This window comes from Pelmatolapia mariae, linkage group LG7, assembly GCF_036321145.2.
Source record: "Pelmatolapia mariae isolate MD_Pm_ZW linkage group LG7, Pm_UMD_F_2, whole genome shotgun sequence".
In the NCBI taxonomy this organism is placed as follows: Eukaryota; Metazoa; Chordata; class Actinopteri; order Cichliformes; family Cichlidae; genus Pelmatolapia; species Pelmatolapia mariae.
This window is the reverse complement of record NC_086233.1, coordinates 3,429,954-3,451,439: the sequence shown is the minus strand read 5'-3', so window position 1 is coordinate 3,451,439 and position 21,486 is coordinate 3,429,954. Positions and strand designations below refer to the sequence as shown.

Sequence of the window (21,486 nt, the reverse complement as noted above, 5' to 3'; positions counted from 1 at the left end):
GAAAACACTCGTCAGTCAAATGCGAGGAGTGAAAAGTAACAGAACCCTGACTCTGCCTGACTCACAGCTCAGCTGGACACGCCTGTTATTGATTGGGTGCCCTTTGACCTCCAGCGAGAAACACGATGCGCTTTACTATCATGGAAAATCACACTGCCACAAACCAGCTAATTTTGGACAGGCGGGGTCAGGCGCCCAGGAGCACTCGACAGTTGTCCCCTCTGAAGACATTTCTGCCTGGAATTTAAGTTGTTGGAGCGAGCCAACGATCTGAGCACTAAATGTCACCGGCAGATGAACCGAGTGTGGCAGCGAGTGCGCAGTGAGAGCAGCTAACAGATTTCAACATCCTGCAGCCATGCCAGGCACCAAAGTGTGTGCCCAGGTCACCGTCTGGAGAATGAGGCTTTTTTAAAAAGACATATAACAAATAAAGTCTGCATCCATCATCAAAATACAAATCCTCACTTTCACAGCCCAACCTAAAAGACACAAACTGAGTCCTGTGAGCTAAGAGTCACTAATTTAGTCACTCAAATCATTTAGGACTGATTATAGAAAAACACGACACATTCCTTAAACTTGGAGGAAACGTGCAGGAAACGACTCTTCTTCACCTCTAAATAACACCATTTTCTCCATTTTTTTCATGATGGTATGATCTATATGATCTATCCTGATTTGATGTGATCTCTAAATGATTTGAGGAATGGCAGGTCTATAATATCCAAAAACTCCAACCAAATCTGTGTGCAGATTTAAGCTAAAGTGGTAAAACAAACGCATCTTCGAACATTGTTTCAAGCCTCAAATCTTGACAGTTTCCTCAACAGCGTGCAAGCTGCAAAGCAAACATCAATAAAAGCTCTGCAACACCAAAATCCACATTTTAACCCTTCTGCATGTCCAGTATCGTCCGCTGTCTGAATAGCCATCGTAAGTGTCAGCTCCAGCTAACTGCTCCTTCTCTCTCTCTCTAAACACAGCATCAGAGGTCAGAGGTCACATCTGCAGCAACATCTTTAAAAACAAAAAAAATTAGTCCTTTGTGCTTAAAAAGCCTCTCCAGAACGCCCGGACGCCCCACCTCTTGAGCAGCCCTCCCTGTATTGTTCCCTGACAGTGAGTGAAGCTACAGGAGAAATTCTCACCTACTGAGCAAGACGAGGAAGAAAAACAGGGAGGGAGACACCACTAAGTCTCAAACAGTAAAGATTAAACAGAGTATATAGGCTATGAAGTGCTGGCTCAGCAGGAAAGCCAGCCCTCTTTATGGTAGCAGAGCTACTTCAGACCAATGGGTCATCAGGCTCCAGAAATACCACGAGGAACCTCATAAATTTCTACTTGAGGAAGTCGCCTCCCTGGATGGGAGGCTGGACGGGAGGCTGGACAGACGCTATCAGGTTCCCACCCACAGAGGCCAGCGGAGGGACGAAGCAATTGTCACACAACAGTCAAACGGAGTGGCTGACATAATTCAATCTCACTGATTCCCACTGAGCTCTGAGAACAGCATGTGAAGCTGTTAGACACAATCAAGTTCAGCTGTAGTTAAAATGAGGCTTCAGCACCAAGTTACTCTTCACACACATGACATCACTGATGTCCTGTCTAGGGTTAAGGTTAAGGGTTAAGTGTAGGGGTGAGGGGGAGAGGGAGGGTGAATTAAATTCACCCCTTTTTAAAATGTTAATGCCAAAATGAAAGTACAACTGTATGTCAAAGGTAACATCCTGTAATTTCAGAAAATGTCCCTATAAACTGTGTGAATGTTGCAAATCAAAAAGAACCATCTCCCTCGATGGGTCACCGGTGACGTGGTGAACGTTAAGAGGCTAAATACAAAATTAAATCATAAAAACTGACAGCCAATATAACTTAAAATCAGCTCTTTGAGCAAAGAGGGCTGTGGATTTTGTTCCACACCCTTGGTAGAGTCAGTGTGCCAAATACAGAGCAAACAAAAACAGAAAAACTACAACAAAACTAAATCTGACGAAATGGCATCAAACAAAGTCTGACTTAAGAAGACAGTTTAATACTGATGAGTTTTATGTGCTTGAAGCCATAATGCTGATGGTCATTTTGAAATTTGGACATATATTTTGTAAAATTTTAAAAAAGTCATAAATAAAAATCTAATATTTAAATGAAACAAATTAATGTGTAAATGTAAGTTAAAATGTATAAACATTTATTGTGAAGCAGAACAACTAATTTGGCATCATTTTGGCTTTTTCCTCTTTGGTTACAGACGGAAATCGGAAGAAAATTTCCTTCCTTCAGTTTTTGGTGGATTATATTACAAATAAAAAAAAATAAATTATATAAGCCATATTATTATCCTAACTGTGAAATAATATTTGATGGTAACTTAGTTTTTGCAGCAGACTACTTCAATTTAATAAAAGTATGTCTTAATATTTATGGTTACCACATATAGATGCAACACCAGTATAATACTAATGTACTACACTGTGCTACTACCTATGATAAGTACATTAATAAGCACTAATATTTCAATACGAATGTACTAAAAGTTCGATTTTGTTTTGACTATCCAAATATTAGTATTTGAGGGGTTTTTTTTAAATGCACATTAAGTTTGAAATTCATCACACCAGGTCGCTGCCTATGAGAGGGAATCAGGAAAGTGAAAGTAAGACAGGGAATGTAACTTGACCAATCATCATTTTGTTTCTGGTCTTTATGTTCTGTTTCTATCACTGAATGCATTAATGATGACTTATTGTTATTATTGTGGATTTATTGTTAATAGAAGCTGAAATCAGTCTGACTGATTGCATTCTTCCTTAGAACTTTAAATCAAAAGAGAAACATTTGAAAGTTTAGAAAAAATCAATTTCTGATGTTTAACACAACTGTTGTTAGCTGTTCCCCTCTCAGCCATGACATTTACAAATGTAAAGATATCTAAACATACCTGATACACCAAATATGTTGGGAAAACCTACTTAATTTATATGAGACGTACAACATGAGTTATTTAACATAAAAACTGTAAATATTGTAAGAAATAAAGACAAATTTAATGCAGTGGTTAAACAAAGAGTGATGAAGGTCAAAAGAGTAACAGCACTCACCATTTGTAGAACTCTGTGTGGCTGCAGCTTTATTGGTGATCAAATATGATTTGATTACAAACGATTGATCAATAAATTCCAGATATGACGAAAAAAATCTGGCAGCAAAAGTTGAGTCTTGAGTCAGATAGTTGAGTCTTCTAGGACTCAAACTAAAAAGAGAAGATGTAAAAGAAGAAAACGGAGCCAGCAAATAAAGGATGAAAAGGCTCTCTACTGACATCTGGTGGTTCAACATCAGCACAACACATCTCAGTTTTCTAACTGCCTATTTGGAAATGTAAGTTATGTTAAAGTCGTCTTACACCTGGAAAAAAAAAAGCTTTTTCTGGTTTAGATTTCTGATTGAACCTGATTGAACTCAGGAGTAAGTGAATATACAACAGCCTGTATAAATTAGCCCAACTTAAATTAGCCGTTAAAATAAAAAAAGACCGCCTTGAAAAAAAGTGCAGCTTCACAGCATTGCCTTATTCCAATAAGAACATTTAATTGCACTTTAGAGATCAGATGCAACAGTGATGAAGAGCTGTAACATCCCAGAATGAGCAAAACAAAAGTTGGATGAGAAAGTCTTTAAGAGGTCTCAAACATCTTCTTCCTGTCAGCCTTGTCTTCAATGTTCTTGCGCCAGTCGCCCACCACCTCAGCAGGCTGCAGGACACAAACACAGCCCACCATCAGCGACAGTTAACTGTTTTTAGCTCTCTTAAACAATCAGCCTGCAAACACTCACCTCCTCCTTCACTTCCTTCTTGACCTGCTTCAGGTTGGCCCTGAGGTCCATGTTTACTGTGTGTTTGGAGCCCAGAAGAGCTTTAAGCATGGCGTCAGCACTCATACGCACTTTCTTCAGGGCAGGTTTCTTCACTCCAGCCAGCTCGATGACCTTCATCTTCAGTTCATTGATCTGAAGTCAAAAGGAGAAGCTCAAAGGCTGAACAGAGCAGATAAACACAGACCCACGCAGTATACTGCAGCACAAAATCTGCTAAAAGGAGGACAGATGCACACAATACTCGACCTCTTTGTCGGCCTTTTCCACTTTGACCTGGGTGTCGTATCTCTCCTCATCAATCTTATCAATGGCCTGATGCAGCTTTTTGCAGACGTCCTGTCGAGAATTAAAAAAAAACCAGATGCAGTTGTTGTCATATAATCAGCCCATCATGTAAGAGTGAGGTTATAGGCCAGGGGTAGGCAACTCCAGGCCTCGAGGGCCGGTGTCCTGCAAGTTTTAGATGTGTCCTTGATCCAACACAGCCGATTCAAATGGCTAAATTACCTCCTCAACATGTCTTGAAGTTCTCCAGAGGCCTGGGAATGAACTAATGATTTGATTCAGGTGTGTTGACACAGGGTGATATCTAAAACCTGCAGGACACCGGCCCTCGAGGCCTGGAGTTGCCTACCCCTGTTATAGGCTGATGTTCTTACCATCAGAGCTGCCTGGTCTCTGCTCAGGTCGAGGGCGGCACAGTTCTCTGCAAGGTAAGCTTCTTTGGTGGCGATGATTTCAGCAGCTTCCTGCTCGAGCAAGTTAGCAGCGATTTGCAGCATTAAACTCTGAAAGAGGACGACAAAGAGCTTCCACATTATTACTGCTGTATGTTGTACTGTTGTTCTTGATGCTGCTTTATTTACTTTTGGGGCCACTTAGATGCAGCGCTGATAATCTTAACAGAGTCTTACCTTGAGATGATGCCTGCGGCTTGACGTCATCTTCTTTCCCCTTTAATTCATAAAGACGCGACATATTTAAAACAACATTCAAGTATTGTGATGTAAACTCTTCAGAAAATGATGAATGTGATATCCTGATTGGCTCTTTCAAAGTGTTTTACATAGAATAAACATATACTCACTCAGACATTGTGGCTTCCTTCAGGCTTCTGAGTCTGGTAATAATTGGAAAAAATAAAGAAGAAAATGAAAGCAAAGATTTGAGACAATGTAAGTAAAAAAAGATTATATTCAGTAAATTCAGTGAATTTATTACCTCCACCAAAGAGGTCATGTGTTAACCATGGGCAATTGAAACGTGACAAAAGCCTTATAACTTCTTACATGTGTGGTGTGTACCATACCATATAAAAATCTTAGATGTCACACCACATATGACCTCTAACCTCTTCTTCAAGGTCAATAGATTGATCTGAAGATCAAAGTGATAATAATCCAATATAGAGCTGTTTAAAACTACGTTTCCTGCTGCCTCTGTTTGTACTGACAGCATTAGGAATATAGGGAAATATGGGAATTCTAAATCTATTCCAATTATAGTTTAAATCCAAATATCACGTCACCTCTGACCTCATCTTTACACACACATCTGCCTCGTCTTTATTTTTACTGCACTACAAACTCCATAAAGTAGATTTAAAAAGAATAAAGAGAACAAAATGAATGTGAACAAAAAACAACACTATTCCCAAAAAAGTAAACACTGCCCAGAGAGTGAGCTGAGGTTTGGGTGCCTGTCAGTTACCAAAGATGGTTTTACAGGCTGAATCGTGGGATGTACTTTTCACAGGACTCTGTTCTCTGGACAATGACATACAAGCCACGCTTTTCTAAATTTAGATTTGCTATTAAAATGCAACTTGGTGTAGAAATATGCGTTAAAAACAATAAGTACATCACAAATACTTTTAAAGTTCAGTTTTGTTCTGCTCTTTTTCTGATGTCTCCCTCTGGAAACTTCCCCCGACAGCCTCCACAGGAGGTTTGTGCATTTTTGGTCATTTAAGAATAGAAACTTCAGGGTGAATCTTGTGCCAGCTGGACCACTGCTAATCCTGGCTCAATGTCAAAGGTCAACCATCACATGTCGGAGAGAAACGCAATCCAAAGGGACGACATTGAGATGTGAAAATTATAAAACTATTAAAAAAAATAATTTAATTGATATTTTCTGTCATTTGATCCCAGCTGATTAACTTTAGGACAACACCTGAATCAGACTGCTGCAGGCTTTTACACGTGTAGTTTATTAACTTTCACATTTTACTAATTATTTTACTGGCAGAGAAAATCGCTCATTATCTCTGTGCAGCGACATTTTCTCTTTCCTTTTGCCTTTCAGGTGAGCTCAGGTGGATGTGCTGGAAAGATAACGACGGTCTTGCACCATCTGATTTTTCTGTTCTTTGACCCCGCAGGCTGATAACTGTTTGAGTCGATTTATTTACAGATTCTAATGCAGTTGAATAAAACTATATGTGCATTAATCACGAGATTTAATACCATTTTAATAATTTTAAAAAATAAGAAGAAGCTTAATTGTGATGTTCAGTGTGAAAATGAGATAGAAATGTCTTTTAACCACTTTGGAAAACTCATTTTTGAAACAATAAATCAGTTTCTTGTTTATTTATAAATATGGAAATCTAGTTTGTTTTTTTAATCTTACAGTAGTTTTATGTAGATTTTTGAGACCATTGCACATAATGTAAGGGTGCAAGATGGTAAAACCATAATATATAAACAGGAAACCTCCAAAAAAATATGAAAACGTTACTCACTACCTCAGTTATGATTGAAAAATTCAGTAATTCAGGTAATTCTGTACATAATAATTTTCTTGTTGAATACATTCATTCAAGATTTATATATTGAAGGTTTTTTAACCTGTTATAAGATTAATCTGCACCAGACTCACTAAATTCTATTTCCTGTGAGGATCAGCTTCACTTTAAGCATTAAGTAAAAGAGTTTCTCACCTACAAAGTGATGATGAGGAGGCCGGCAGAGACTGGCTGAAGGGCTGGGACGCAGTGAGGGAGTCACTGATTAAAAAGCTAACTCTGTGGGGTATATATGGGCTTGGACGGGGGTTTGGCTGTTCAACTTTTATGGCCATGAGAAACTCTGAGACCGAGCAGGCCAATCAGCTCCTGAAATGCCTTCATCCTTTGACCAGTCACCTCATAAATAGTCAATCCAAGGCGGTCAGCAGTCCTCCTTGGGACAGGTCAGGCTGACAGCTGGACATGAGGCACTATGCACAGGGAGATAAGGAAATGATGAGACTTAAATCATACTTAATATGACTTAAAGTTTGGGATAATTTCTAGTTTAGGGCATTCAACAATCAGCAAAACCAGCTGTGACAATGTCAAGAAATCAAAAGCGAGGGGATGCAAAGAGATAAATTAAAAATAAAATAAAAAAAGCATTTATTTTGGGCATCAAATTAAAGCATTAAATATTTGAAATGGAGTCTGTCCACACGGGCTTCAACCTTCACTATGTTTAAGCACTTTCTTGTGATGTAAATGCCGGATATATCAGAGATTCTGGACGTTTTTTGCAATTATCTACAAAATGAAACAATGCACTTAAACTGCACATACACCCTTTGTCATTAGGAGTGCGTTGCCTTAATAATTCAGAGATTTGTGCAGAAACATGCTCTAAAATACAATCAGAACTTCTGTGATCCACAGTATCCGCTGCTGTGGTATGAAGTTCTGGATGCAGACATTGTAAAGACCTAACTTGTTTTTTACATTTTTAAAATACTCACGTTAGATTGACAGCAACTGAAAATAAAAAAGAAACTGCAATGAATAGAAACAGTGAACATTTTCACATATAAGGCAAAGAAAGACAAATATGATAAAAACTGTGACTCACCTGAAAGTGTCCATTTGAATGTGGTTTTGTAATCAACACAAAAATCCAACATTTTTAGTAAAAACAACAAAAAACAAAAACAAAGAACGTCTTAAAAACAGCAGGAAGTTACCCATCCTGTTCAGTCAGTTAGCATCATAGTCAAAAAACCAAAGCCAAACTCAAGTGTTTCAGAAGTCATGGATCAGTCCTCCCAGATCTGCTTTGATAGACTGAAAATCCTAATTTTACTTTTATTTGAAACATTTTGACTGGATACATTTTTATGAGTTGATGGCGTTTGCAGAGGACTGCAGATAGAAAACTTTAAAGAAGTCCAGTGCAGGAAATCCTCTGCTGACCCCGTGTGGTCAGAGATGTGTATTATCTGTTCTTCATCGTGTTAATAGAGATCTGAGAAAAATCTCAGATGTGACTTAAACTTAACTGTTTATTTAAAGAGCCATACCGAATATTTATAACCAGCATTCATGGCTGACTGAGGAGTATATATATAGTAATAATTAAGAATAAACACGCTACATGAACAAGTATTTTTTAAAAAGTGTAGAGGTCTGTCACATGACCACATACAACTACATTCTGCTATATATAAATACAAAAGGGAAGCTGTATTGTAAATGCAGTATGTATATGCAGTATGTCTGCAGTTCTATAGTGTAATGTTCAGATGTATAAAAAAAATTATGAATTTTAATTTTTCAATTCCAGAACTCATTTCTTTTTCATTATTGTTATGTTGTCTTTTTGTCAGTTTTTGTAGACTGTAACTAAAAATGGTCATACAGAGGTTTTATCTAATAAATGATAAGTGTAGAGCAAGTTTCCAACATAGCCCAGACTGTCGTGGTTAGACCACAATTCTACACAGTGTGAGATAGTGGCGATAGTGTATTAGGCCCAACATTGTAATTTTGAGAAGAAGGGATCTGATTTAAGGAAAATGTGGGTGTTAAAAGAAAAAAAAACTTTACAAAAATAATAGTTTTCTTATCAAATAACCAAACTTTGCAGAGATGCATCAGTCTTACTAGACCACAGACAGCACTGCCTGCCATTTTTTATGGCAATAAAGTACTTTCTTGCCATAAAAATATAAAATCATTATATTGTCACAAGCCTTCTTCAGGTTAAAGTTTAGCTAACTGGAAGTATATCACATTTACCTACTGAAGGCTGTCTGGCTAAATGGGAATCTACCCAACATCGGGAGACAACTGTCAGGTCAGTTTATCTGATTCATTGAGAAACTGCTTCTCAATCCTGGAGTTGTCTTGCCTCTGGTAAATCTAGCTTTCCTGCTAACACAGACATTTTTGCTTTTGTACATCAGAAACTGTAGCATTCACTAGAGTTTGCGTATTCTGTTTTTAACAATGCAACTGTGGTCTGATAAAATCAATTCAATATTGCAAAGTGTGGGATTCTAGGTTACTCCTTTGAACATAGAAGAGCCCTAATCCACCCAGCGTAGATTCACTGTCCATCTTTATATACAGTCTATAAGAGGGAGGGGCCTGTATTTTCTAAAACCTATGAAGTGTGAATTACAAAAGGAAAAGATTACATTCACTTTTCACAGCTCCCTGAACACACTATAACCCCTTCTATATAGTGATAAATGGCTTTTCCAATTGCAAGTAGTCGGCATCACTGCTACACTAATGATGCCATAGGAAAAACATGGATATTGTGTCTTGTCCCTCACTGACATGCACAGCACTACAAAGAGCACCTTCAAACAGGACTCGTTAACAAACAGCTGCAAATTTTTGTTTTCAGTTTTTAAACTTTTTTTATGTAAAACTTCACTTCAACATGTCGTCATTACAGAAAAAAATGTGCTTTGGTTTCTGTTCCAAATCAACATTTGCTTTAATCATGGACAAAAACACAGAAAGACAAGCTCAGCACTGTAAAGTTTGAAAACAGTGCACTGTGCACTCAGTTTGCAGTGTTGTGCATCACTAAGTTAAAGACAAAATATCCAACGACAGCAGGGGTAGGAAATTAAATACATTTATTACAAAAAGTCTAGGAGCAGGAAGGTGCTAAAAGTGAACATCTGTACAGATGGAAACAGGAAGTTACACTAATGAAAAAGGTTTAAGCAGCTTTTACCCTTTCAGTTTTATAAAGTTATACAAATGTACAATAACAAAGCAGGCTGAAACTTACAAATTTAATGAGAAAAGGGGTTTTTCAATTCAATGAGCAATGCCAGAAATTCCATAAAAAGTGCAATCATCCCAGAACAGCTACGAGAGCAGCGAGCAGTTCTTTAGGAGGCCTCGAACATCTTCTTCCTGTCAGCCTTGTCCTCAATGTTCTTACGCCAGTCGCCCACCGCCTCTGCAGGCTGCAGGAAAAACAGTGACAGTCAGAGACAGTCAAGACTTTCTAGCCTCCTAAATTAATCTTAAATTAAAATATTAAATGCAAACACTCACCTCCTCTTTCACCTCCTTCTTGACCTGCTTCAGGTTGGCCCTGAGGTCCAGGTTAACTGTGTGTTTGGAGCCCAGCAGAGCTTTCAGCATGGCATCGGCGGACATGCGCACTTTCTTCAGAGCAGGCTTCTTCACTCCGGCCAGGTCGACCACTTTGATTTTCAGGTCATCGATCTACGAGCGACCAAGCAGTTTAAAGGTGAAACCAAGTCGAAATCAGAGCAGTGGGGACGCATTCAGAACCAGCGGCGAAACGCTGAAAACGCTTTACATTTTGCATGCACCCTACATGGGTGTTTTATCTGTAATGTGAGTTTATCACATTAGTAGTGTAGGAGGGGCTCTGCTTATGAAAACTAAACTACCACTGCTACTCAGTCAATGATATTTCCAGAATGTCTGATTTATTTATTGATTTATTTTAATTTGCTGATTACACAAATATCTTTGGCTCTGTGAAAAATTTGCAACTCCTCCTTTTGAACCTGATCAACTCAGAAATTAAAAAATGCATAACATAAATTAATTATCAGTAAATTTGAAAAACACACAATTCAAAGTATTGTATGTAAAAAATAAATCAAATTTAGATACTTAAATAAAGTGTTAAGATAGAGTGAAATTAAATGCCTGGGTGTGACGATAAATGACAAAATCTGCTGGAAATTAAATATACAATGTATTTTGTTGTTACTTTATTATCCATATTTAAATGTTAAAAATAAAACGGTTTTATCAATAATCAGTATTAATGAGAAAAAAATTATCTCTCAAACGCTGCTTCGCTCATAAAATGGACATGTCATGCATCTAATTGTAGAAAATATCAAGAATAAAGAATAAAGCAGACATCATGCACAAAGAGAAAGAATTTGTGCTCATCCAGATAACTTCAGGATTTAACCTTGGTGCTCAGTATTACTATAACCATGGTAACTTACACTGCAGATCTAACCTGCTCTGTAGGAGGTAATGTTCTAGATTTGAGACTAATAGGTATGAAATAACCACAGATCAGTCAATTCTGACTGAAATAACATGATTTCTGAAAGACCCTTGAAATATGGAAAGAAATATGGATTTCATGTGCAACAATTTATGATACTAATTTGGGACATCTGTTTATATTTGTTGAAATTATATCAAATTTGTATGTAGATCAAGCATAGAGTTCAATTTGTTCTTTATATGTCGTCTCTATTGACCCCCAGAACATTAAACAGCTGTAGCTGAACAGATAAAAACTAAAATTGTCTTTAAGACTCAGCTTCAAATAGGCTTTTAATACAGTAGCCCTACTCCAATCTTACCAACCTGACTATTACAGGGAACCTTTGTACTTGATGCTTTAACTCTTGTGCGATTCTTGTGCAAGAAAGAAGGTGAAAGAACAACCTGCCTTCCTGTTTTGTTTACAACTATATCACACTGAGTGATTTCAAGATTAACACGTTCTGTGGATGTGAAAAGCTGTCAGTCTGTTCTGTAGAGCAGGTGGAAGTGTACCTCTTTATCAGTCTTGCCCACTTTGATCTCCAGGTCGTACCTCTCTTCATCAATTTTGTCGATGAGGGCGTGCAACTTTTTGCAGGTTTCCTGAACGAACAGACACATGCAATGTTTTGTTACTTAGGACTCAGTTACAAATATCCTCACTAAATGAATATTATAAATAAGAGCTGACAAGAATTCTGAAATCCTCAAATAAAAGAACCATCATCTGCATACAATGAAATAACGATATAGGGAAAATAAAGAAGGATATTCAGAATGATTTCCATTCAGCAGCTTTCAGTTGAGCTTTGACTCTCACCATGAGAGTTGCCTGGTCTCCACTCAGCGCAGGAGGGGGGCATTTCTCTGCCATGTAGGTCTGCTTAGAGGTTGCAATTTCCTGTTTCTCCTTTTCAATCCAGTTCGCCGCGATCTGCAGCATCAAACTCTGCAGGACAAAAAAAAAGTCAACAAGTCAGTAGTAATGAACCGTTGAGTGCAAAAATGAAACCTGAATACTTTAAAATGTTCAGCAGAGGGAAACACCTTTGGCTGTATAGAGGTCTATGAGAAACTAGTCTTTGAGTCAGTTGACCTGTGACCTCAGAAAACACTTTGCTGTTGAGTTTATGGTTTATCTGTTACTTTTAACACTTGGAATATAGCATGAAGTTCATTTTGTCAGTTTTGTCATTTTGTCAATCGTCATCAGTATGTAGAAAGATAATAAAGTAGGGTTGGGTTCATGATATATTGGCCTGTATTTGCCAGTATATGAGTATGTATGTATGTATAATGACGGATAAATGAAAATTAAAAAAATAAATAAATAACAAAGGGACAGGACACAAAAAACTATGCAAACAATGTTGCATAGTCTGTCCACCAGAGGGCGCTGTGTAATTAAATGTTGACAACAGGTGCTTGGAAGACCAGAAACCCCACCAGCTGATCTGAGCTGAGTTGGGGAGCGCACAAAGGACTGATCTACAACTTGCTGTGACAATAAAGAAAGATTACTTTTCAACTGCATTGTCATATTATCTTACTAGCTCATAAATAACTACACATAAGCATTAGGTAACCCCATTTGCTTAACGTAGTTGACGTTACAGTATCTGCATCCATCTTTTATTTACAGTCTATGCAGAGAACATGCCAACTTTCTTTTTAAAGTAATAAAACAGTTCAAAGCTCAGCAAGACTGCAGGCGACATACCTTCAGATGATGCCTGCGGCTTGAAGTCATCTTTTTTCTGTGAGGAGTGAACACAACAGTCTCTGTCACAACTGTAACAGCAGTAATTCAAACAGCTGTACAAACACAGGTAGAAAGAAAATTACATGAAGTTTTTAAAGTTTTCCCTCCTAATTTTCTTCTTTGCACTTTCATTTCTGATCATTTTCTTTCTTTAGCCTGTTTGACCTTTCCTCATTCCTTTTCCCTGTTTTAGTAATTCCTCTAATTTTCTCCTTTATTTATTTCCTTCTTTCTGCTCTTTCCTGTATTTTACTTTTCATTCTCTCCTCATTTTGTTCTCTTTTCTGCTTTTGTTATTTCTTCCTTTTTTAAATTCCTCCCTTTTTTCTAAATCCTCTTTTTTTCTGTTTTTCCTTCTTTTTTGTCAATTTTTGCCTTCCTTTCCATTTTTTCCATCCTCCTTTTTCTTCTTTTGCCCTCTCCTGCCTTCTTTTCCTCTATTAACGTTTACTTCCTACGTAAGATCCATAGTAATCTTATGTTCTTAACTTTAAGTCTTAACTCAGCATTTTCATTTGATCCAGTGAAGTCCAGTAAAATACTTGCTCTGCTAAAATCACTGATATATGATGAAGAGACAGCACTTACTCAGACATGGCGACGGTTTCTGTTCTTCACAATCTGTTTGGAGAAAGAAACAGAAGAAAAACTCATCAGGATGGAAACATATGAGACACCTCCTTTGTATGAAATGTGATCTATTCAGCCAGTTGATGAGCAGCTGAGTGATGACAGAGCTAACTTTGGGGTTGGGGTCAAATGTGGCCACTGACGCCTGCGATAAGCTCCTTTACAGGGGTTCATAACTAAATATCCTTGGGGAGTTAACACTTCAATTCCTTTCCCAGAGAAGAATCTTTCCAACAGAATGTGCTGCGGCAGCAGCTTCGCGGCCAACACCAGCGGGTAAACACACCCCAAAAACAAGCCCGTCTCAACAAGGCAGCCGGTCCCAGAGTCAAGTTTCAGAAGATATATTTAATGAAAATAACACACAGGTTTAGTTTTCCAGCTGAAATATGACACAAAGAAGCTAATTTAAGGCAAGAAGGTTTACAGTTTTAGGCTATAAAACTTATAAAACTGTAAAACAAGAAGAAGAAAAAGGCACTTTTATATTTGTGCAGTCCACAAATCAAACCGTAAAACACTCAGAATCAGCTCCATGCTTTACCAATCAATATACTTTTAAAAAAAGTAACAAATAATTACATTTTGTGATGCTTATAGCAGAGTGACTTCACAGCTTGAGAAATGTTTAACAGTGGAGCACAAATTCCCTAAACAGTCAAAAGGTTTTTATATGATAAAAAAAAAAGGAAACTAATATCCATCATAACACCTCATTTTTTTCCATGTTTTTTTCCTTCCTTCCTTCAGGACATGTAGGAACACCCAGACACAGAGCTCAGGTTTAAAAACCTTTCAAGTCAAGTATAAAGGAAAAACTTAGCCATGAAAAGTAACTCCATGAGTTTTTGTATTTTTGTCCCGTCTATAGCTCCACATGCAAAGATCCTGATCTTTAAAACTCAGTCAAACAACAAAATACAATAAAATGTACTTTGATTTTACTTTTAATGCTTCATAAATTGTTTTTACAGAGAAACATTCAGAAAAAGAACAGATATTCCCAAACATAAATCTGTAAGACGTATCGCAGTAATAACTGTTCTGATTATTTTAGGAAAGAAAAGTAAACTCGTTCCATAAAATGCTTTCCAGTAATTTCAGCAACAGAAAACTCTTACACTAACCTTGAAATCAGTAGAAATATCCCAGCTTTGTTTTTGCTTTCTAAAAGAAATTAAACATCTAAAAAAATAAACCTAATGAAATAACTAAATAAAGAATGACTTCTGCAGATTGCGTTCATACATCTAAATTTTATCAAAACTTTCCAAAACTGCCAAATGTTCCCAAAATATAGAAAACTTCATAGAAAGTCAAAATCAAATGAGAGCATCGTTCAACCTCTGCAGCGCTGCTCAAACACACAACGTTCAGATCACCCTGGTTCATGTTTCCCTTCAGTTATTAACAAACCCCAGAGGTCAGGACTTTCATCACCTTAGCGCTTTCCCCCAAAAGATTCCACACAGCAGTGGTTTCATATCCGTTTACCAGCTCTGTACAGACATGCAGAGAGAGGAGGAGGAGGAAGATAGGGAAACTGGTCTCACCTACGACGAGATGGAAAGTCCAGGAGGAGGGCAGCAGTGGCCAGTGGCAGTGGGAAGAAATCATCCCAGGGGTGTATATATACGAGGTATCAGATATGGATATGGTGCTCCTGTTTATGGAAATGCAGAATCCTCAGACCAATCGGCCAGCAAGATCCTGAAATATCATCAACCCCTTCCAACTTCACCCCATAAATCATGGTTTATTGAGGAGGAGCCTGATTTCATTTTAGGACTTTGCTGGGTGCCACCGGGATGCTATAAAAGGGAGGAAGAGAAGGATGATGATGATTCACATTTGATATGAAACTATCAGAGTCCAAATATTTCATTGGGTGATCATGGGACTGCTGGAAATAGAGGGGCAGTAAAAACATTTTTGGCTTGTTATTGAACTGAAGATGCTCAAATCCAAAAAGTTGGTAAGAAGTTGTGGATACATAGACAAAACAAACTTTTCAGGCTGGTTTTCACTTTTGAGTCATTAATTAAAGGGTGATTTTTCTCTTTTTTTACATCACTACAAATTCTTAAGCAGCCAACACCCCTTAGTTCCATTTTATTCCTTTAAAGACTTACAGGTCCAACATGATTGCTTAAATGTGTCAAACCTCTCAGGATTCAAGGAGAAAGGTCTAAAAATGCATTGAATTCATTCTTGTGAGTAATTTACATCAAAATGTAACTGTATCTATATCTATGTGATAGTCAAGAAGTCACTTTGTCTTCTGGAGTCCTAAAGTGTCAAACATGGGTGTGCCAACATTGGAAACATGAGCATTTTATCACTAATTAGAAGGAGCATTTCTCACAAAGCACACAACCTTTGAAGCTGGCATGAACTTAAATCCCAGCATCTCCATGTTGTCACCTTCATCTCCACAGCTGCCTGACTCGTCTGAACGCAGGACGGGGCTAAAGCCTGGTTTTCCCGGCAATGACAAAAAATAAACAATTCAATTTAATCCTCAATGGACCAAAATAAAGATGCAAACATTGCTAATGTGGGATGATATCTCTTGTTTCAGCTTACCTTCATGTAACTTCCGAAGATGGATCACATGAAACCAATTCCTAAAAGCCAGAAGGGATGTGTTTTTAGTCTAAAAACTAAGTTTCTAATGGATAACTTAACCTGAGCACATAACTTGAAAAAGTTGTGAAAAGCTGATCTGGGATTCTACCGGCGATCAAACTGAACGCTGCGATGAATGAAGAGCGCTGGACCGAGCGGAGTTCAGGAATTGGCTTAAAATAATCAAACAAACAGGAAAACTTTGATATAACTTTTAAACATTGCTCCAAACAAAGTGCTTAACAAGCTCACATTTCTGCAGACTATAAATACCACATTAATGACTTGCTGGCCTGCTTACTGTTTCATATTGGACCTCTTATCTGAGCTATGGCTCTGCCTTCAGAAAGGCTTCCAGATCTTTCTCTGGCTGCAGAAGGGCCATGTGGATCAAGTTACGTGTCTTAGATTGAGATGGAGGTTGTTTTTTTCTTGGATGACATAAAGTCGCATCAAAGCATTTTACCTTCGCTATTTTTGACCATTTACAAACGATGGACACAGCTGCCAGGATGGGAAGCTTCAAGCTGAGCATTTTCACCATCACTGGAGACATTATAAAAGATGCTGGTGGGACACAGCAAACAAATTTAGATCATTCTTCAGTCTCAGTGCTTTGGTGCATTTCAAGATGGCTCTCTTTTTTGACCTAGAAACTGATATTTTAGACAGTTTGTGCTTTTCCCTTTCTTTTCCCCCTCTTATCTGAATACCATAAAGTTGGTTGAATATACTTTATTTGTTTATTTTTTTCAGCTTTCTGTCATTTCTTTAAGTTGTCTTCATGAATATTCTTCAGACTTCTAGAAGGACATTCAAGGCTCTTCGTTGGATGTTTCTGCCTTCTGCTCTGTGCTGTCAGGATGCTCCTGCTGCTCCAGTAACATTAAAGTCTGGCTCTGGGGAGGCCGATCCATGACTGATGGTGTCCCACTGTGTGTTTCTATCCAGCTTTTACTGCACTGGCAGTGTGTTGAGATCACTGTCATGCTGCAAAATCAAACTGTTGCCAATCAGATGTTTTCCAGATTTTATTGCACGGTAAATCTGACAGTGCTCTTCTGTTTTGTTCATTCCATCAGTTCTGACACGATCACAGACACAGCTGGCCGACATGCAGCCCTGAACCATGGCAGAGCCTCCACCATGCTTTACATACAGTATGGCTGTAGTCATTCTACCTCTCTCCTGACTTCTTCTCCACATATTGAACCAAAGTGTTCACATTTTCACTAATCTGTATTGGCATAAGTCAGCACTTTCTTCCTGTTTCCCTCCCTTAAGAATGGCTTCTTGACAGTCATCCTTCTACTGAGACCATTTCTGATAAAGATTTGATGAGCAGTTAAAAAGCTAAAGGGCCAGATGACTCTCTCAGTTACTGTGTCAGGTCTTTGCCATGTATTTTTTCCTGTTTCTTAAGGACATGACTTTCCAGTGCTGTTCATCGGCAGTAGATAGTTTTCTAGGTCTGACACTTCTTCTGTCCTCCACTTCTCCAGTTTCCTCATTTTTTAAGGGCACACAGCGCTCCATGCTGAGATTTGCCCATTTTTACTTGCTTCCACAGCCAGCATGCACCTCTCTTGTTTAGCCTGGTTAAATCGCAGTACTTAATCACTACTTTGTTTTGGTTTAGGAGCAGTTGGAATCATGCAGTGGTAAATGAAACTTGTACTTTACGTCCCATGTACAGACATATGTGGAAAAAAAAAACAATACAGCATTCTCTGATTGTAGTTTTAGAGTTTTAATAAATATTGTAAATTAACAAAATAATTAGTAACTGAAGCTCTAAAATGTAGTGGAGCTGTGAGACTGACCAAATTCTAAAAAGAGCCTTTTAGGAAATCAAATAAAAGCATAAAAAAAACCTGTCATTAGGAACAGAAGCACAAACTGAATTGCTTTGTTTGTTAAATTTTCACTGGCGATCACCTCAGGCCCACGAACGAATGTAAAAGAGTCTGCAGAGCCAAAAGCGTTCAGCAGATCAGACTATAGTCTTATAAGCTGACGGCTGAGGAGGAAGGTGCTGACGGGTCTGAGTGATGCACAGATGATGAAGAGTCATGCTGGGAATGCAGCATTAAGGGGCAACATTTGGGCTCAGGTTTACGGTCCCGTCACAGAGACCAGTAGGTATTTTCTATGAAAACACACGACCTACAACTCGAGCTTCAGGAACGCTCCATACCTCCGGTGTGACTTTAGAAACTCAAGTGAAGCGTGCTGCCTTTCCTCACTATGTGAAAGTATTAATAACTATATGTTTATGTTTACACGCAGTTTGATACATGCTCCTGATGCTTGTAGTAGTTTGCTCGGAGTCATCCACCATCTGTGTTCATGTGGCCTCCTGCAGGGATGGTTTGCAGTTAGATTTACTGCCTGTCACTAAGGCTTTCCCAGTGTTAAAATACCATGCATCTATCTAAAGGCATCTCGCAACCAGAGAAAACTGCTGACAGCGATAACATTTGGAAAGTGTGAATAGTTTATTATGCTTTGTTTGTTTCTACTTCAATTTTACAAGTTAGATTTACTAAATCACTGATTGGGCAAAACAGATGTAACAATTTTTCATGAGATATATACAAAAAATTTTTTTTATTAATACACATAAGACAAAGCCAGATGCCAGGTCATCCTCTTCAGCATATAACTGCAGTGTGTTAGCTGCACACTAAAAAGCCTTGTCCCAAAGGGAAGAAAAACCAAACCAAAGAATAAAAAATAAATCACTACGTTGGTGATAAAAATGCTTTTTTTTTTAAATCAGTTTCTTTCTTTAGAATAACTTTAGACTTTCAGGCTCAGGCAGGTGATGCTTGGTTTATACTTCTTGTGGCAGTGATGAGAGAGATGGACTGGAGCGATTAATGATGCCAGCATTCTGCTCACACCCCTATAAGGAGACAAGCCCAATGCTTAGGCTGGACCGGAAACTCAGCAGGTGTGTTTGGTCTGGTGTCATTTTCCTTCAACTCACTCACCTCCAGCCTGACCTCCTTTTAAACCTCCTTTCTGTCCCTTCAGATTGGACATGTCGGTCCGTGCTGGCTGCCGGCAGGATAAAGGACCAGACACAAAGTACAGTACAAATGCTGCCAAAAACTCACCAACACTGGGAGGTAAAAACAACTCCACCTCACTGATAAAACCACACAATCCTAAAGGTAAATTAGCTTTCTGGGTATACGGAATTAAATTAAATTGAAGAAAGTACATGTGGTCACCCAACAGTGTGCAAGATGCTCCGGTGACAACGCACCGAGGAGCATTTCTCACTTTTGACTGTAATTTAAAATTGCCACCCGATAAGTGCAATGTAACACTTTAGCACCACGGCTTGTCACAGTAATTTTTGGAGGAGCTGAAGTATGTGACATTGAGAGCAGCTGATTTCACTAATTAACAAGTTTGATTCAGAGAGGAAGAGCTAATCGGTGGGATCGGCTGCTGCTGCGTTGGACTGGAACTCAAACCTGCAGGTTGGACTGCATTACGCTCCACAGATGTACCACGAGCAATGCAGATGCGTGATTAGTGCATGCAGTGTTTCAACTCAGTATTTATCTGCCATCTAGTGGACATAGTTTATAATCTTCCCAACGCACACAGAGTGGGCCAGTCCAAAAAAAAAGGATGACATATAGTATTTCACATTAATGATAATATCAAAGCTCATTCTAAACCTGTGGAGAAACTGGCACAGGTAAAAATAAAGGAGGGCCTTTGTTTTTACTTGATTCTTATTCTCATACTTAAAAAGACACATGAAATGCCAATAAGTGCTTAAATTATATGGAAATTTGCAGAAACAGATGAATGTTGTCTTTTGCAACACTAGTGCCTCAAGAGAGGCATTTTAAAGATGGCCAAAACTTACATTCCTGCGTTTTAATCATGGATCGAACCACGGCAGGTTTCAGTCATCTTTGGGGTAGAGTTGGACTTCATGTTGGCTACATCCATCTTTTACATACAGAGAGTGATCACAGACTGCAGCCTCCCATAAATTAGCATTGGACACTACTGAACCTTGGTTTTTAATGACACTACAGTTAATAGCTGTTATTCCCCTGTTGTTACAATATATACATGCATGCAATCCATATCATCTTTGTCAAAATCCATTGGATTCTACCAACGCTGAACATGGATGACAATCTTTCATCAAGACAGTGTCTGTTATGTTAAAACAAGCCCTCAGATTCTCATCCATCTCTTACCTCTAAGTCCTGAAGACACTTATTCATGTTCAGGCCTCTGAGTATGACAGAGATTATGGTTCCCTTCCTGAAGGTGAGAAGAAGGATGTACTGTGAGCAGCACTTTTCTGTGGGTTACTGCAGGTCAGCATGGAGGAGACTGTAAACGCTCCTCTCCTTGTCTGTTCTCTCATTTCTAATTCTGGCTGGTGTGAATCTAAGTGTAGAGGCAGCTGTTATCTGAGGATATGATGCAGCCGTCAGCAGAGGTCAAATATAACCTGCGGTAACACTGAGCAGTGAGATGCCAAATGCACAAGACATTGTTGACGTGTCAAGTGGAGGAGAAAAGTGGATTAATAAAATCCAATCTCCAAGTGAAACAAAACGATTTTCTGACAGGAGAAACCTACACAGTAGTGTGAAATAGAAATTTTCCACAGGATTCTTTTTAGTCCTGTGAAAAACTAAATCCACCCTTACTCCTTCATTAGGAAATAAGAGAGTACTTATCAGCCAGGTGCTGTTAGTTAAATGCACTTGATTAACTGATCATCACCAACTATCAGCACCTCTCCAAAAGCAGAAGTTTGGCAGTTTGCAGGTTTGGAGCTTTCAGGTGTGTGTTAACACAATAACACAATCATGTCAGGAGTGGACATGCCAGCAAATTCACCCCAAGGTCAGAAACTGTGGAAAAAGAACCCTAGAGGTCCAGCTCAGTCTCTGCAGGCCTCAGTTAACATGTTAAATGTCAAAGTTTATGGCTTGTTTGGAAAGGCTGCTGGGAGGAAGCCTCTTCTCTCGAAAAAGACTCAAGACTTCTGGAGCAAGACAGGACCAAAGTGGAGATGCTTGGTCATAAAGCACAGCAGCACATTTGGAGAAAACCAAACACAGCATATCAACTATTCACACAGAGGGGGATTTATGTTTGTCTACCTTTTTACACTGTAAAGACCAGTGGGCCAAACTTTCCCCACAATAATGTGAAAGACTGAGAATATGGACAAGGAGTCCACTGCATTATTAGTTATGTCTAAATAAAAGCTTTTCTGGGGGGA

The 21,486-nt window shown here is 38.5% G+C and overlaps 2 protein-coding genes across 2 annotated transcripts; both read right to left on the bottom strand.

The window, feature by feature from the left end:
• Positions 1 to 3,675: 3,675 nt before the first annotated feature.
• On the bottom strand, positions 3,676 to 4,980 carry LOC134630370 (troponin I, fast skeletal muscle-like). The gene is made up of 6 exons (XM_063477589.1): positions 4,973 to 4,980; positions 4,800 to 4,839; positions 4,545 to 4,673; positions 4,132 to 4,221; positions 3,844 to 4,017; positions 3,676 to 3,761 (listed from the first exon to the last, which is right to left on the bottom strand). The coding sequence occupies exons 1-6, from the start codon at positions 4,978 to 4,980 to the stop codon at positions 3,684 to 3,686; spliced, it is 519 nt and encodes a 172-aa protein (XP_063333659.1). The 3' UTR covers positions 3,676 to 3,683.
• A 4,893-nt stretch (positions 4,981 to 9,873) lies between these two features.
• LOC134630369 (troponin I, fast skeletal muscle-like) lies at positions 9,874 to 13,670 on the bottom strand. Its single transcript, XM_063477588.1, has 6 exons — positions 13,539 to 13,670; positions 12,909 to 12,945; positions 12,009 to 12,137; positions 11,702 to 11,791; positions 10,196 to 10,369; positions 9,874 to 10,104 (listed from the first exon to the last, which is right to left on the bottom strand). The coding sequence occupies exons 1-6, from the start codon at positions 13,544 to 13,546 to the stop codon at positions 10,027 to 10,029; spliced, it is 516 nt and encodes a 171-aa protein (XP_063333658.1). The 5' UTR covers positions 13,547 to 13,670; the 3' UTR covers positions 9,874 to 10,026.
• Positions 13,671 to 21,486: the final 7,816 nt, after the last annotated feature.